The sequence below is a fragment of the Tauraco erythrolophus genome, chromosome Z (assembly GCF_009769465.1).
Source record: "Tauraco erythrolophus isolate bTauEry1 chromosome Z, bTauEry1.pri, whole genome shotgun sequence".
Taxonomy (NCBI): domain Eukaryota; kingdom Metazoa; phylum Chordata; class Aves; order Musophagiformes; family Musophagidae; genus Tauraco; species Tauraco erythrolophus.
Window position 1 is genome coordinate 41,903,418 of NC_141496.1, and position 17,822 is coordinate 41,921,239.

At 42.8% G+C, this 17,822-nt stretch overlaps 2 protein-coding genes across 2 annotated transcripts; both read left to right on the plus strand.

Moving 5' to 3' along the window:
* Window positions 1-214: 214 nt before the first annotated feature.
* AK6 (adenylate kinase 6) lies at window positions 215-1,927 on the plus strand. Its single transcript, XM_086629631.1, has 5 exons — window positions 215-286; window positions 812-904; window positions 1,250-1,308; window positions 1,395-1,540; window positions 1,686-1,927. Exons 1-5 carry the CDS (start codon window positions 259-261, stop codon window positions 1,873-1,875), a joined length of 516 nt encoding a protein of 171 aa, XP_086485757.1. The 5' UTR covers window positions 215-258; the 3' UTR covers window positions 1,876-1,927.
* A 1,861-nt stretch (window positions 1,928-3,788) lies between these two features.
* On the plus strand, window positions 3,789-16,629 carry CCDC125 (coiled-coil domain containing 125). The gene is made up of 11 exons (XM_009979038.1): window positions 3,789-4,059; window positions 5,625-5,683; window positions 6,985-7,071; window positions 7,969-8,046; window positions 8,761-8,846; window positions 10,999-11,081; window positions 11,970-12,085; window positions 13,358-13,465; window positions 14,479-14,650; window positions 16,059-16,192; window positions 16,294-16,629. The coding sequence occupies exons 1-11, from the start codon at window positions 3,789-3,791 to the stop codon at window positions 16,627-16,629; spliced, it is 1,530 nt and encodes a 509-aa protein (XP_009977340.1).
* The last annotated feature ends 1,193 nt before the right edge of the window (window positions 16,630-17,822 follow it).

Genomic DNA, 17,822 nt, shown 5'->3' on the forward strand with positions numbered 1-17,822 from the left:
GGGACAGCCCCGCGCCCGGGGCCGCCGGCGCCGAGGCACTGCCCGGGCGGGCTCCGGCGGCGGGACGCAGTGAGCCGAATCCCCTCACACCGGACCGCCGCGATCCCCAGGGGCCCTTCTGCTCCGCCGGCTCTTAGCTGTCCGCGGCGCGCCGGCCCGGCGGGTGACGCCATCGGCGTGCGCCGGTGCCGGCGGAGGCCCCCGTGCACGTGTCTCCTAGGCGACCAGCGGCCGACGCCGGCGGCGCGGAGCGGCGGGATGAGGCGGCCCAACGTTCTGCTCACCGGTGCGGTGGTAGCGACGGGGCAGGCCCCAGGCCGGCTCGAAGCGGGGAACGCTGCGGTGTCCGTGGCGCTTGACCGCGGCGGGAGTGCGGGCGGGGAGCGCGGCGGGGCTCGGGCTGGGCCCGCGGAGAGGCCCCAGCCCCCTGCGCAGCTCCCGGTGATCTGCGGTGTGAGGGCCTTGCGCAGGCGGTGCCGGGCTGCGCTGCTTAAAAACTTGTTCCTTCTCCGTAGTAGTTACGGCTTTTAAATGAAGCAAGTTTTTTTTTCTACATCGTCCCGGCTAGAATGACACTTCTGCACAAAATAAGAGTTTTCTTTCTAGGTTTTTTGTGTTTGTTTTTTTTTTTTAAATCTCTAGCCGTTGCTTTTGTTTGTTTTTCCTTGTCGTGCAGCATTTTGCCCCCTTTTTCTTACACAAACCTGCCGACATTGGCTGACGAAAGCTTCCTTTTTGACTCCTTAGAAGGTGATTTGAAAAGGACTTGCATACTGTTCCCTTACCGTTTTATATGGGTTTTTTTCTTTAGGTACTCCGGGTGTTGGGAAAACGACACTCGGAAAAGAACTTGCATCAAGAGCCGGGATGACCTATATTAATGTGGGTGACATGGCAAAAGAAGGTAGGCCGTATTAACAAAGTGGTCCATCAAATTGCTTTAGGTATTTTTGCTTCGTATAACCATGTGCTTGCACTGCATGTATTATGTACGGAATGAAAAGGCCATGGATTTGGTATGACACGAATCTTTCGGGTGGTGTGAGTTAAAAAGCATTTACATAACAGTAGCATACTTTGTATTAAGCAATAAATAACAAACTTATCCTTGTGTGGGTTTGTAAACAAAGTGTTCCTTGCTGTGAAACACTATCTTTTGTTTGCATCCTCCTGAAATAAAACTGACAATATAAGCAATTTTAATAACTGCTGTTACTTCACCAATTTCCACAAATTATTTTCGCTGCAGGAGAATTGTATGAAGGTTTCGATAAGGAATATGATTGTCCAATTCTGGACGAAGACAGGGTAAGTCCAACTTTGAAGCCTAGCGGTTTTGTATTTTGACTTTCTGTAGTTTCTGATAAAGTTGCCGATCTTTGTTTCTTTTGTAGGTAATTGATGAACTAGAAGATAAAATGAGCGAGGGTGGAGTTATTGTCGATTATCATGGCTGTGATTTTTTCCCTGAACGGTGGTTTCATATAGTGTTTGTACTTCGTACGGAAAATTCATTTCTGTATGACAGACTTGAAAGCAGGTGTGTCAATGGAATAAATAAGAAGCACTGTTGTGTGACTTCATTGGAGATTTTTTTTAGGGGATAAATTACTGATTTTCTGTAGAATACTTTATAGTTCTCTGCATATCTAAGACTGCCTCTCAGTATTGTTCTTGTTTTCTAGGGGCTACAAAGGGAAAAAGCTGCAAGACAACATCCAGTGTGAAATTTTTCAGACACTTTATGAGGAAGCTGTGTTGTCGTATAGAGAGGAAATTGTACACCAGTTACCCAGTAACACTCCAGAAGACCTAGAGAGAAATTTGGATCAGATTATGCAATGGATTGAGCAGTGGACAAAGGACAACAATTGACATTTAGTGGAAAAGTAACTCTGCTGGATGGCTTCCTGGGAGGGTTTAATAAATGATGTTCGTAATTCTTGTATGATAAATTAAAATTAATTCTAGTTTAATTTGATATGGTTGGGGAGTAGAAGGTGGTTCTGAATAACCAAGTTGTAAAGCTTTGGAACAGCCTCTGAGGTATTCTGGGAAAGGCACCGAGGAGAACTGACGCAAGTGAAAATTCAGCAGTGAAGGAAAGGATGAAAATGACACAGATGCCTTTAGTAGCAGGAACTAGATTCAGTACTTGAAGTTGATGCTTACAATTAAAGCCAAGCTTCTTCTTGCCCCAAGAAAACTGTAAAATCCTGGTAACTGATGGCAGTTGAGGTGTTTTTGACTTCTAGAGGGTAAAACAGTGTCCTGAAAAGGACTTAGTCTGTTTCTGAATTTCCAGACTAAACACTGCTATGCTCTGCTGTCGTTTTGAACTTTGGGAATTAATGGCGTAAGGAAACATCAGCTACATCTGCACTTGTGTGGAGTATTAAGCGATAAGTTTTCACAGTCCTTTTTCTCTTTGTGTTCTCCATCACCCATCCCAATCAGGGAACATATTTATTATCACTGTAAATTTATCAAGGCAATACATCATTTGACAGGATAACGAACCTGCACCGATCCAAAACATGGTCGCACTTAAAATACTGGCAGCCATCTCTTCTAATCCCTTATAAAGCCTGGGTCCCAAATGAGCACGGCCGTGAAGGGTAGAAATAACCTTTTTTCACTGAAAAAGGGGCTTGTAAAGTCTTGTGAAAGATTCTGTGGGAAGTGCTTGCTCGTAAACTTTTTATACACACGGATTTGTGAATAGTGAAACTTCTTGCTTGAAAATTTCTGCTGTAAAGGGTATTACGGTTACATACTTCAGATTCTGGTTTTTATTCCAAATTTGATACAGACTTTTTGTGAGACGTACAGAGTAACACACTGCGTCACCAATTTGACCCTTGTATAAAGCAGAATGGTGAAAAATGTGGAGTTTTCTTGCGGAATTGGGACCATGTTGTAAAAACGCACACACGTGTGTGTGTTGTTCTTCCAACAGCCACTTTCGGGGTTATTGCTTGAATGGGAAGCCAGGTGGAGAGTGGCCTGGAAGCATCTGGACACCACCAAGTCTTGGGAATGCCTTGAATGACTGTGCCTTGTGGAGTAAGATCGTCTTTCTGGAAGCTGCGTGGGATTTTGTAAATGTCGCTGTGCTGGGGGGGCTGTGGGCAGAAACAGGCCTCTATTAACAAGAAAAACAAACACCCAAACAACAAACTCCATTTGTGGCTCCGTCTCTGCCCTCCCAGCGTGATCCCGGGGCGCTGTTGTCCCGCTTTCCGGGTACGGGGAGCGGGACGTGGTGCTCCCGCCGCCCCCGCCGAGGCTCCAGCCCGCCCCGGGGCGGGACCGGCAGCGCCGAGACCGGGCGGACAGGTGGGGCGAGGGCTCCAGGCGAGGCACGGGACTGGGACTGGGACTGGGACGGGACCGGGACTGGGACGGGACCGGACCGGGAGGGGCGGCGGGCGCGGGTCCGCGGGCGGGCAGGAGCGTGGGGATGTCGCCCGCGGGAGCTCCCCGAGGCGCTTCCACCGCGCCCGGCCGCTGCCGCCCGCCCGCCGCCGCAGGTTTCGCCGCTGGAATGCTTTTCCGTGCGGCGGGAGGGATGTTTTCTGACAGCCCGAACCCCTGTCGGGAACGGCCACGCACTCGCAGCTTCCTGTTTTTCACTGTAACGTGGTTCTGCTGCTTTACTTACGGAGTTTTTCTGTTTTTCTAGATAAAATATTTGTTGTTTTGAGGGAGGTACGGTTCATTTTGCCAGTAAGTGAAGTGCTCGCTGTCAGAGAAAAAAAAAAAAAAGCAAAACCCAGGAGGAGAAGATGGAGGAAGCAGAAGAGGATGACATGGCATGTGGAGACTTGGGAAACGGACTAGGGAGAAGACCTGGAGGTGTTTATGAGGGGGAGAATTTACAAAACTCCTATTCGTTTCGATCTCGGAAGGGGTCTGGAAAGGTTTGTGGTTCTCTCTTGTCAGCGAAAAGAGTGGAGGAAAGAGATGATGTGGCTCTTTCTGGTTCAAAACGAAACAGTTTTTACGATGGATCATCCAAAAAGCCTGTTACTGGTTCCATGCTACAAAACAGCTGTGGTAAGAGTAATTTAGAAATTAATTATTCACTGTGAGATACACCCCTGTTAGCAAAACTAAGCCGTTGAGCTGCTCCGCAAGGAAGGCGCTGTCAAGTTTAATTGAAACCGTTTGCCAAAACACTGTGAAGTCTCTGAAGGATTCCGGGACGTGCATGTGCCTCGCATACCTGCTGGGATCTAACGCAGCCTCGCAGGTTTGTTGGTGCGGCCTGTGAGTCTGCCGTTAGTGTCGCAGAAGGAGATGCTCGATGCCACTGAGGCCGCTGAGGAGCCTCTGTTCCCAGATCTTCCTCCCAAAACATGAGCAGCAGAATTGCTTTTCAGTAAATGAGGCTGTGGCCCTTCTTAGTCTGAAATGACTGTTTTTAGAGTGTGTAGTTTTGCCTTTGAAAGTGACATTTAGTGAAGAGCATCATGTGGTGGGGATGGCATTTTTGTTCCTCTAAATAGATGCATGAAATCGAATGGAATTGCTTGGATTCCTGGTTTGTTTAAGTGTATTTTCCTACAGATTGTATCTCAACCTTATGGCTAAATATTCAAAATCCTGTTTGGCATTTAGTTGAAATTTGTGAATTGGCATACTTTCGAGGTTAAGAAGGTTTTTTTAGAACCTGCATATCTCTGTTCTTCTGGTGTTGGCATTATTTTTTTTTTGTGAAGACAACACTGCTGTAAATAAAATCAAATCTAGGCAGTGCTGTTCCTTACATTTTGCTGCTTTCCCTCACATTTGTAGCCGTTTTCAGTATTTTGACTGAAGTATTTCTGTATAACTTGCTTATTTGTCTCCCTTAGAACAAGTCCCCACTGTTCCCACACACCACAGTAAGCCAAGCCATTTAATTATTCTTTATTGGTTTCAGCATCTTCAGTGCGAAGATGTTACAAGAGCAGCGTAACTCTGATGGATTTTGCTGTCCTTCTGCTGGTCTCTATATAATGCTTGTCTTAGATCTAGGTCTTTCACAAAGCAATCTCCAGGAAAGGCTTTGATTTAGTCAGAGGCTGCATCTTAACATCTCTGGGATGCACAGTTTAAGAAAACTGGTACCTGTAGTAACTGCTTGTTTAGAGGAGTACTGAATCTTGTTGGGTACTCCACCACCATGCTTTATCTTCATCTCCTGAAAATTGCCCTTACTTCTAAATAGTGCTAGCTGCTTTTATGTGGAGTTTGGTTGTTGAAAAGTTACAATCTGAAAACAATCTAAAAAATTGAATCATTTTTTGAATCAAGATGGCGATTTTGTTGTGTTGTTTGTTTTTTTGTTTTTTTTTTTTTTTTTTCCAAAAAAACAAATTCTAAAATAATTGTCCTGATTTTAGGTCTGTCTGCAACTGATCTTTTTTCCCCATTTCACTTCTTTAACCATGAAACAATGTGCTTGAGCTTAGTGTTAATGTATTTGTTAAATCTGTTTATTAGCTCCAGAAGGAAAAAGCCACAAAGATGAAAATCACCTCTGCACGTTTCCTGTTTTCAGAGTAAAGCAAATTCTCATGTTTTCTTTGTAAATATTATAGTGTCTCATCATTTAGTATCTCCTATCAATCCTACAGAATCTAATACTGAAGTGTCAAATGAAGAACTAAAGCAACAACTTTGGGACGCTCTAGAGGTTAGTAACTGTGCTAAGTGTGCTGCTCTTGAAATCTGCGTTTCCTTTTAATGTAGCAAAGTGAAGCACGGTTTTTAGCTGAAGCACACAGTTTAGCGGAAGATCTTGGTATGTCCAGAGTCTTGGATGGGTTCAGGTTCTTGAAATTAGAGCGGTAGCTGGAAGCCTCATTAAATTTTATGCCAGGCAATCAGAGTGCAACGTGCAGTTTATACTCTGGATTGATTTTTTTTTTTGAGGGACGGAAGGGGAGGAGGAGGAAGAAGTATTTTTAAAGCTGTAGATAATATCAACAGGATTGTACTCCTTTTCTAGCAGGTTTTCCTTTTCTAATAAGTTTTGGGGCCTGAAAAGCTGCAGTGTAAACAGAATAGTCTTTGGGTTTTTAATCTGCATTTTTGTTGAAAGATAGTTAACTCCTACATTTTAATTTTACTGTGGTGAAATATGTTGGTATCTTGGCATCAGTCGAGGCAGAAAGAGCAGGATAATCTGTAGAAAATGTAAAAAGATACACTTTGTCTGTAGTGTGTTCATTAACCTCAGGACATCCCATGGTGTAGGTCATTTTCAAGTTGTGTTAGCGTGAAGAACCTTCAGGGCACAGCAAGTTAAGATGTCAAGAAATCTTACTAATTTTCAATTAGACAAAACTGATACTGTTACCAGCTACAATTTCAGTATCAATTGCTGAAGTAATAGAACTGAGAAAACTATGAAAAAAAGTTTTCTGTGACCACAAGTGAACAACTGAGTGACCTACATAAGGATTAAGGAAAGATAAGTATACAAAGCAGTAAACTTTCTTTTAATTCTTGGAAATTGAAAAATGGCTGTCTTTGGAAGGAGGGAATATTGCATAGAGATGTGATTGTTACGGAGCAGGAATCTGTTTTCTTCTTCTTGTTTTATTCTGGCAAGTAGTGATTTTGATCTAACAGTCCTTACATGATACTCGTGGTAGAGAATAAAGATATTTTGTATAATGTATTTACAGTACATAATATTAATAGAGCATTTATATTTTAGTGTATATTGGTAATATTTACCACTGCATATATAAGACAACTGTATTGTGTTCTGCTAATAATTACAAGTATTCTTTGCTAAGGATTTTGTGCTAGCATGCACTGTTAACATTTCTTCATTGCAAGCAAGCTATTAGTCAGAAAAGAATCCTGTAGGGTACAAACAGGATAAGATTGTTTTTTGAAGAGAGCAAATTTACATTGCTGTTATGGTCGAGTTTTAACAGCATTACCTTGGCTTTTACTCAATATGCCTACTTTATTTTGCTTCAGGAAGTTGAAATTTTGAAAGTTGAGCTTGAAGCATCTCAAAGACAGCTTGAAGGAAAAGAGGAAGCCCTAAGAATTCTGCAGAGCATGGTAGGAGTTTTTCAGAAATCGTTTAGGTACTTAGTGGTAAAGAAAGGAAAACAGAAGAAATCTTCCTGCCACTCCTCATCAAACCCCTCCCGAACCTCAAGTTCTTCCCAGGGCTATAATTTAAAGCATTGAGTCTGCAAGTGTCTACAGACTTGGCTTCTATGATTTACTACTTTTTCTGCGCGAAACTATTGTGGTTATTTAAGAAGACTTTACTGTTGTACCAAACTCTCATAATTTTTCTTTGAGGATCCTTGAGGATTTATCTGTTTAACTTAAAGAATAAGGACTTCTTTCCAGTGTTTTAAATTTTAGATTTTGCCAGTGCTTGAAAGGCTCCTGCAAAGCACAGGTATTTTCAGTTGACTACTCCATCTGTTGTCTTAGAAGACAGTATGCAATAAATGTCAGGTCAGTCTTTTGTTCATGGTTTGTAGTATTTTTATTTGCTATCACAACGAATTATGCTGAAATCAGTTCCTGTTTTTTAGCCTACTTGCATAACCCATTTATAGTCCTGCACTTTCTACTCTCAGACATTTGTAGTAAGTTACACCTGGATCAAAGAATGAGTATGTTGTAACCAAGTTTTTTCAGAGCTGGTTTTGCAGACAAGCGCTAAAGAAGACATGATCTCATTTTAAACAACGCTACATTTCTCAACAGAAAACATGATGGGATTGAAACACGAGTTTTTTACGTGACATAGTTATTTAGTGGCTTGAAAGGAGAACCCACTGGGACTTCCACGCAAGTTGCTAGTGTTTGTAATTCCACACACTCCTGTTTAACTAAAAACGTGAACTTCTGTTTGTGTAAAACTGTGAAAACTTGGCTAAAGTCAAATTAAGTAAACTTCATTACAGTATTTGACAGAGTTGTGCTCTTTTTTTGTAGGCAGTATTTAATAAAGCCACCAGTCACACAAAAGCAATGCTTCAAAAAACTGAGGAAGAAAAGAGAACTTTGGAAAAGGTAAGGGTACATGTCTCCTTCATGCTTGTGCAAAACCATCAAAGTCCATTGCTATTAATAAGGGCTTATCAGAATGTTTATTTAAATCAGACCAAATCTGCCATTAGTTCCTGTTTTTTTTTGAAAGTATTCTTACTCTTATTTAGTAGAAAGGGAAAATGTTAATGTGTCACTCTTTTGATCTAGCCATTTTCAAGTGTGTACAAATAATACCTGAAAGTTACTAGAGTTCTTTCTGTACTTTCAGTTGGTCCTTGTTGTGAGTGTCACTGTCATTCATAGTGAGTTGCACAATTTCTTAGGTACTAAGCTGGAACTTCCCAAAAAGTCCAAGAAATGGGTGCCCATAGGGAGGATGGTGGGGAGGAGGAAGGTGGCATTGAGCTTGTTAGACTGAGTTTTATGCTTTGTTTCTCTTCCTGTATGACCTTTCCAAAGAACAGTAAGAAGACAGAGAAATGTAACAGCATGGGTTTGTTTTTGTCATAAGCCACCAGGCATCAGTTCATGCAGCATGGTCTGGAATCCATAGATCAGTGATGCAGAAACCTTTTTGTGTCTGGCACCCAATGTATTTTTAACAGTACCGTAGGTTGTCCTCACCGTTGGTCATCTAGATCTCTGCAAGTGCCAAACTCAGCACCACTGGTTCCTCTTCTTCCTTTCAATGCGAGGCTTGTAATGAACTGCTGCAGGTTTCTTTTGTTTCCACAGGAAATCAACATTTTGCAATGGGAAATTGAATTTGATCAGGATAGACTGAAAAACATAGAAGACACCTGGACTGAAAAATATGACAGGTATTTGACTTACACTGTGTACCTTTGTTTTTTTGTGTTTGCTTTTTTTTTTTTTTAATTGCATTGAATGCTATATGTCACCTTTCTTGTGTTGCCAGTTTGCTTTTCTGGGTTTTCTGTTTTTTGGGCTTTTTTTTTGTGTTTTCCTAATTTCCTTCCAGATTTGGAAAGATTTATTGAATTTTCCTGCTAGGCACATTTGTGTTTTTCAATTAAAACTACTGAAATTATTAAGTTTAAAGTCTTTAGCATGTATATAGGCTAGCTTTGCTAGGCTCAGTTTTTGTTTGCGTCCTCTTACGTTAACCAGCTGGAGCCAGCCTGCCCGTACTAACTTTAAATGTAAATGAGGCATAGAAAATAATGACATGTGCATGCATGTGGAAATATAATTTGCTGGTTAATTATTGATTTTCTTGCATTGTAGGTGTGAGCATATGCACAGGTAAAATGGAGTGCTTTTGGGAGAGGCTGATCAACTGGTTCTTTGTTTAAATAAGAGTTACTCTAGATGGACAGCAGGTGTGGTTAGGCAAGCAGAAGATGCCAGAGGCACTAAAGTAATAAGGCAATAACACACCTGGAAAAACGTGACCAGCAGGCTCACTTCTTTAAAGGCAGAAAGGATATCTCTGAACTGTACATGTCAGAGTTCTACAATTATTTCAGTACAGATTTTTATTTAACATTGTCAAACTTTGAATCAAGGAATAAGCCAAAAGTTTACAAACTATTCATTTGTAAGAAGAATTTTGTTGAGATGTTGTGTCTTGTTCACCTGTTAATTTAGTTACACCTGTCAAGGGATACCTCCTGGAAAACCCTTTTGCTTTCCTGACTTAGGAGTTTGAAAGTGTAACCAGGTAGTTTGGAGCAACAAAACTAGAGTTAACTGTGAAAAGCTAGAGACGTGGCTTCAGAAAACTATAAGTCAGGAGGGAACTCAGTTCTCTTTGCAGAAGGGTTTTCTGGGAATTGAGACAGTAGGATGAGAAGAATACGTATTTCACTGTGTTTATTTCAGTGAAGTAATTCAGGCTACTATTTAGTTTTAAACAAAACCATGAATGTAGAGCTTGTGGCATTTACTGAGAGCTGAAGAGATGCACCAAGTAAGTGGTATGGCTTTAACATTGAAGGCATTAGATTGCCACTTTTCTATTCAAGAAGGAAAATATTTAAGTACGTCAAGGGAAAAGGCATTATAAATGCATATTGTACGTTCTCAGGTTGCAACGCTTTAAAGTACAGGTGTTCTGGAGAACAGCGTTAAAACTACAGGAAGTTTGCTTTCTAAAATTCGGACCAGAGCCATGTTGTCACATGTCCAATAACAATTTTGTTTGTTCTTTCAAGGAAGTAAGAGATTTCTAGCAAGTGTTACAGAGGTTCATCATTACAAACTTCTTTGGAGTTTCTCGTGGTAAGGAGGTGTTTAAACTCACCTCTTGTTAAACTCTGAAGTTGTTGGCACTGTCTACTTACTTGTGAACGGTTTCTTCTTATTTTCATTTTTTAACGTTCACTTGAACATACTTGGACACTTTTAAATTGGTTGTGTGAGGGTATGGTTTCATGAACAAGGTGATCCTTTTTGAACAGCACATGCTATCTGGGTTGCAGAGAAAACTCTGTGTGAGTGCAGAGACTCTTGGTTTTGCTCCATGCAGAGCTACCTGCAGCCTGGGTAACGAGAAATGACCCCACAGAAGGCAGCGTGGCATAGCCTGATTTCTTAGCCTTGGTTCAGTGCCAGTCAGACCAAGCCTACACAGAGCTTACACCATTTAGTCAGGAGGAGTGTCAGGTTGCTTATTGGCCCCTGGCTAGCAGATTTGGGTCTAACAACATACTACCTCTTATTGGTATGTATATTGTTGTGAAAAGATTTTACGATATTTTCCATTAAAAAACTGGCAAGTGAGGAAACTGCTTGTAATAATACTGCACGGATTATATCTTGTCAAATCAAATACTCAGCTCTTCTCAGTTTTGATTTTTTTCTTCAATCTTTTCCATAATCCTAATTTTCATTTGCACAAATATTAGATACAATGTTTTAACAGGCAAATGTTTTTTTTTTTTTTCATTTAAATGCCCATTTTAAAATACTTTTTTAGAAGAGAATACAGCCTTTTTCTAACTTCTGCAGGATATATTGTGAAAATGCAGCTCTTAAGGAAGCATTGAAACTGAGAACTGAAGAAGTTAAAACTCTTAAAGCTGAAAACGCAAGTAAGCCACCAACAGCTATTCCTCTTCACACTCTCAAGAGTAATTCAGGATTTAGCTCTGAAGGAAGCCTTCTGTCAGGATAAGTCTTCTGTTACTGGCAGCTGATATTAGTGGATATGCAGAAACCCTCTTTAAACAGACAAGTTGTGTTTGGTTTTTTTCTCACATTGTCACTTGAACAGAAAAAAAAAATATTAAAAGATCGGAAAAGTCAGGTATGCATACATAGCTTAAAGAGTAGGTCAGGTGTGAAAGAAGTATACCTATCTTATCTCACTGGCATGGTGACACCCTGGGTGTGGAGCAACACAAATGGACTGTGCTCCCGGTTGTGTCCTGGAAGGAGGCAGCAGCAGCCACTGAGTGCCCAGTGCTCCTGCTACAGTGACAACCTGTGTCAGAGACGCTCACTTGTAACATACCCACTTAAAGAGTCCCATAGCACAGAGTTTGAAGTATTCAGCTTGATGGCTTTATAGCAGAGCTTTTCAAACTGCAGGTTGTGCAGGCATCTGCCTGGGTTAGATGGCATAAGCCCCTTTCCCTTATTTTTGGTTTCCAAAAAGCTTTAAAATAGCTGACAAATACAAGTATTTTCCCAGTATCGTGCTATTCTAGAAGAGCAGCTGCCTCAGTTGTAAGTGTACAAAGAGATGAGCTCTTAGTACTGAGGCAGTGTAATAGATGAAACGGTATCTCTGTGAGTTGTTACCTCTAGAAAAACACAGAAGACAACTGGGATCTGAGTTTCTGGATCTACATAAACTTACCATATTCTCAAACTGATGCTTAAACTATAGAACCGCTTCATTTAGATGTAGTTAAACTCAGAAATTAAGAACTCAGAGCAGCAGACTTTGTAATCACTGTCCTCGTTTTATTTCACAGTCCTGAATCAACAGTGCTTGGAATTTCTTGCAATGCTTGATGTGAAGCAACAGAAGGTTGTTCAGGAAAACATGTCCTTGAATAAAAGTGACATTGCAGATTTTACAGGTCTTGAAGTAAGTATGGCTGCCATGGTTTAACCTGGCTGGCAACTAAATGCCACAAAGCAGCTTGGTCACTGTCTCCCACCCTTGGGGAACGGGGAAGAGAATTAAAAGGGAAAAGAGAAGGAGGCTCATGGGTTGAGATAAGAACAATTTAAGAATAATATAAAATTAAAAGTAATAATAATAATATGAATAAATTGATAATAATATATACAAATAAGTGATGCGCAGTGTAATTGCTCACCATTTGGTGAACAATGCCTGTCCCATCCAGGCAAATAATCCTGAAACAGTAAGTCCTGATGTTGCAATCCTGGATGAGGGAGAGGCCCAAAAAGAGAGAAAGAACTCTGAGAGACCAAGAGAGTGAGAATGAATGAGAATTCCAAATTTACTGTTCAGCTCTCATCTATATGTTCAGCATGATGTTGCATGATATGGAATATTCCACTGGCCAATTTGGCCCTCAATCCTAAGTTCAAATCATAAGGGAGTTGTGGACCCTTTGTCCCAGCCATGCTCCGCCCCAGCCTGCTGTGCTCCTGCACATTGGCAAGAACAGGACAAGCTGAAAGGTCCTTGATGTCTCTGTACCAACTGTAAACATCAGTGCACTATTAACATTCGTCTCATAAGAAATCCCATACTAAATCAAAAACACAGAGCTCTACTAGCTGCTAAAAAGAAAAACTAACTCAGTCCCAGGTGAAACCAGGACAATGACTTCCATGTTTTACAAAATGGCTGGTTCAGAGCTATGTTTATGTTAAAAATGTATAGATACATTTTGCTTACTGATTATTTAACCATTTCTTTGGACCGATTTTTAGCTACTGACAATATGCCCTTGCATACCTGTTCATCAGTTTTCTTATTTGTAGAGTATCATGATTCCTATTTTGCAAAGAAAGAGTAGACAGAAGGAGCATCAGGCTATCTTTCGCAAGCCAGCGTGCTTATTTTTTTTCTTCCTAATACCTAAATTCTTAACTTTTTTGCCTACTGCTTTACTTTATTGAGTGAAAAAAATTCTGATGGGGTCTGCAGAAAGTAGCTTACGCAGGCCAATAGTTTTTGCCTTTAGGTTATCTTGCAGAAAATTACTTTTCCTATGTGTGGTTGTGAGTCAAATCATGCCTAAATCTTATGTAGCTTGCTTCCCCTGACCCTTACGTTCCTTTCGTAGTTTCAGGATATGTTTTTGCTTGCCATGTGGCATCTCTTGTATTGTGTTGTGTATGCAGGAAGGTACTTAACTGGTGGTTTGGTTTGAATTTTAAGCTGGCCGTTCTTGGAGCCTGCACCTGCAATACTTCTGGAGGGCAACCTTGTCCCTGCGCGAAAACGGCAGCTGTAACTCGAAAGCAGCTTCTTCATCTCAAGCAAGAGGTAATGCAGCTTGTCTTAGATATGAACAAGCAGAGGGGTGCTTGTGCTCAAAACCAAATGAAGCCAGAAACACTCGACTGCAGCTTGCATAACCTAATGTGTCTTAAAACACAAATGCTTCTCAGAAATAACGTAATGTTTGTTCGTAATGCTTATACAAAACTGTAATTGTGATATCAATCAGCTTTACTGGTAAAAAAAAAAAAATTCTCTTTCCCATTCTTTTTCCTTCCACTCGTGTTTTTTAATCTAAAAAAAGGAAAAAGCACTCTAAGCATATGCAGGCTGTAAACGTACACACCCTGAGTGTGGACTACCACTGACCCCTTCCTTCCTGGCAGTGCATTCCACCTCTCCCTCGCATTGACGTCAGCACTCACAAGCCCACTCACCCAGCTAGGTCCGGAAGCTGATCTTGCTGAAAACTCGATATTTATGTCAGGCTTAAAATGATCACGTGACTTTCAAGCTCTTCAGCTTTTTAATTTAGTGAAATTCTATAGTTTTAGATGGAAGAATTTTTCTTGAAATTTGTATTTGACTTTGCAAATGCGGTAGCCATCCTCTTGGCCCACTGCAGAAGTTCCATCTGACTTAGTGGTTTTGAAAACAAGTACTGTCATGTCCCTTTTGTACCAAAGTTGTTATGCCTGACATAGATATCATTCTTTTGCTCCTTCTGCTCCTGGCCCAACTGGCGTGAGACATCAATGGCCCTCGTCAAACTCTTCTGCATATGCAGAGAGAAATAAGCACTGCTGGCAGCTTGTCTGTGTAGATGGGTGGTGGTGTGTCCATGCATAGAAGAGGAAGAGTAAGGTCTTCAAAACACTTTTCGAAAATCTTGGAAGTGGCAAGAAGGCGCTTAGTTTGGTTTCTTCTACTTCCTTGATCATATTTATGTAAAAGTTGTCTGTGTTAATGGCTTTGTTCTGTCTCTTAATATACATTTAAAATCTGCTATTGCTTCCAAATTGCTTAATGTACTTCAAATTTTCCTGAATTAAAAGCAGATTGAAAATCTGAAGAAGACTAAAGAGGAAGCTTACATAATGGCAGATGCCTTCAGAGTTGCATTTGAGCAGCAGCTTATGCAGAGGAAGGACCAAGCCCTGCGGCTTGCAGAAGTGATAAAGATTAAGAAGGAAGCGAAATTTATAAACTGGAGACATCTGAAAGATGATGGTAACTGGGCATGCCGTGTATCTGTAATGGTTGAATAGAAAATAAGTTAGCTGGCAAGCGGCACGGGCAGACCTTACTGTACGAAATGTCTGATTGTGGTTTAATTGGTAACTGAGGCTTCTGAAGAGTCAAGAAAAAAGGAACAATGTTATGTCAAAACTTTAAATACGTTAAACAGTATGTCATGTTGTTGGAGAACTTCTACCGGAAGTTTTGCATGTGTAAGGTAGAGTGTCTGTGTCTAAGTGGACTATATGAATACTAATGTAGGACATCGGAGCTACCGGTCTAGACTTTTAATATAGCCATTTTTTTGTTACACACTCATGAACTGTATCACCTGAGTAGAAACATGCTAGAATAAGTAAGCTGTTATTCAGGATGACAATAACGTTCTGGATATTAAAGGTGTTTATTATGAAAGCAGCACAAAAAAGCTAATATCTGCCCAGTTTAGCCTGGCCATTTCAGATGCTATCAGCAATTAAATGCACTGTTTTGGTTTTTTTTTTTTTTTTTCAAATGAGCTCTATATAACAGTTAAGGAAGGAGGAGAAATGCAAAAAATATATACTGAGCTCTCAATGAAATACTAAATAGAATTTTTCCTGGTTTTTGAAAACATTTTTAGTTTTTTATTATGTATGTGTGTGTCCAGATTAGTATTTATTATTATTCTTACACTACTATTCTTACACTTCACGTGTTACAAAGCCTTTTGTAGAAGAGGAAGAATTCTAATTTCTTCTTTAAGAAAAAGGATGAAGAGAAGCATTGAAGTGCTTATGTCATGGTCAAAACCATAGCAGAGTTTAGGAACGACACTCCAAGATATAGTTATGCTCGCCATTGACCTGGAAGTGCCAAGCTTAGAACTTTGGTGGGTCTTTTAGATTCCTTGAGCACCCTTGGGATGTAACACTAGAACAGCATTCATCCTGAATATCTGTTTCCCCTATACCGACATACCTGTCTCCAAGCTCTCTATCCTGATACATAAGTTTCATAATTTTAATGTATCTTAACCTTTTTAGAAATCTTAGAAGCTTTTAAACTGTTTATGTCAAAGAATCTTTTTTTTTTCAGGCTACCTACTATTCAAAAACAAATTACGGCAAATTATTGTTTAGCTGGATTGCCAAAGTGTATTTTCCATACAGCAAAAAGGATTTTATTTTCAATTTGCCCATCTATATGGTGAAAGGTCTACTTAACCTTTTGGTGATGCTAAGGGTGGTGCTGCATGCATGTAACCTGCCGTGCTATGTACAGTGGAAGCAGCTGTAGCTTGCATTTCCATTTTAGAGGAGATGGTTCAGAAAGCACTTTTACGCATGCCCATTTTATGCCCAAGTAATTTTTCTCTTTCTAAGCAATTCCACGTTCCATGCATTTTTATTTTCCTTAGGACGTGTCAAGTTACAAGGGAAAAAGAGTGGTCTGGGGCAAAAACTATCTGGCCTGCTGTCATCAGATGTGGACTGCAGGAAGGTTGAAGAGCTAGACAATCCTCATGAAATCCTGAAGATGTTAATAGATTTGGTTAGTATTTTGTGGAGCTATTCATTGTGAGTCCTTAGAGGAGCAAATCCTTGTTCGTAGCTTATAAATTAATTTATTTTCTTTTTTAAATAAATACTCAGGTAAATGACAAAGAGGAGGCATTGGCTCATCAAAGAAAGGTTAGTTACATGCTAGCTCGTGCAATGGAGATGAAAGAGGATGTTTTGGAAGAGGATAAAGGAAGTGGCATGCTGAGGAGTCGTCAGTATGAAGCCCAGGGGTCATCGGGTCCCGTACAGGCCTGCTGCCAAAACCTCTGTTCTCAAACCAGCATTTTTTCACTTCCCAGTGCAAAACCGTTTGAATATCCAGTAAAAATGCTTCGAAAAGCACACTCCTGGCCGCCCGAGACGACGCACTGCGAAGACAATAATCCACCTGGAAAAGCAGACGAGACTGTAGTGATCTCTATATAGCCATCCGCTGGAATAAATTTCTTTTTTACAAAGAGAGATTTTGTGGAAATGCCTAAAACCGTCCTGTGATTGCATCACTGGGCGCCAGACTCGGACAGTGCATTAGCTGATCCTGCCTTTAATGATACTGTAATAGTGCAGTGCTCTGGCAAACCGGCCCGATTTTTAAATAATTTAACAGCAATTTCCAAACAAGATGAAGTGGCTCTCAGTTGCCTGAGCTTCCACTTTCACCCGCGCTTTCCCTGACTCCACGATATCTGCAGGCTGACGGAGGGAGGCACGTCACCCTCAAAGGAAAAGGCGGGGCCAGGGAGGGAGGGCGCACGCCGGGGGGCGGGGCGGGGCGGGGCGGGGCGGGGTGCTGCGTGTCGTGACGGCGCCCTCTGCCGGAGGCGCGCGGGAGCGCGCGTGGAGGCGCCGCGTCAGTCACACCGCCGGCTCCGCCCCCCCGGCGGCCGGGGCGCGGAGCGCCGCGTCTGCGCAGGCGCGATGGATGCCCGGAGCGGGCGGGGCCGCGGCGGCTGGGGCGGGGCAAGGCGCTGCCGCGCATGCGCCGAGCGGCGACCCAGCGCACAAACAAGGGGCGCTGCCGCTGCCGCTGTCCTCTCGGGGCTGTTGGCAGGGGGAGGGGCTGCCTCTGAGGCGAACGGACACCGGCGGCGGCGGGAGTGTCGCCGCCCGCCCCACAACGGGAGCTCGGCGTCCTCCGGTCGCGCACGTCCCCCTCGCCCGGCAGCCCGCGGGGTAAGGCTGTGAGTGCGGGGCGGGAGGGAGCCGCAGTGAGGCCGGGGCGCCGGGCGGGGCGCGCGGCCGGACGGCGGTCACGGGTGTCTGCCGCCGGACGGCCTCTTCCCGCCGGCAGACGAGGCCTCCCGGGCCGCCCTCCCTGGCGGGGAACCATAGAGCTGCGAGGCGGGGGGCGGCCGCCCGCCGTGTGCCGCCGTCGCCTCCCGAGGCTCCCGGCTGGGGCTGCGCGGCGGGGTTGAGGGGACCGCACCGGGGCGGAGGCGGGAGCCGCTGCGGGCCTGGGTCTCCCGGGGAGCGCGAAGCGCCGCACGGGCGGGATGTCTGCGGAGGCGCTCGGCGCGGCTCTCCCCGGCCTGCGTGTCCCTTGGCCGCGGGGCTGATGGCCTCGCGTCAGCGCTCCCCTCGCCGCCGTCGGCTCTGCTCTGCAGGCGCTGACGACGTCT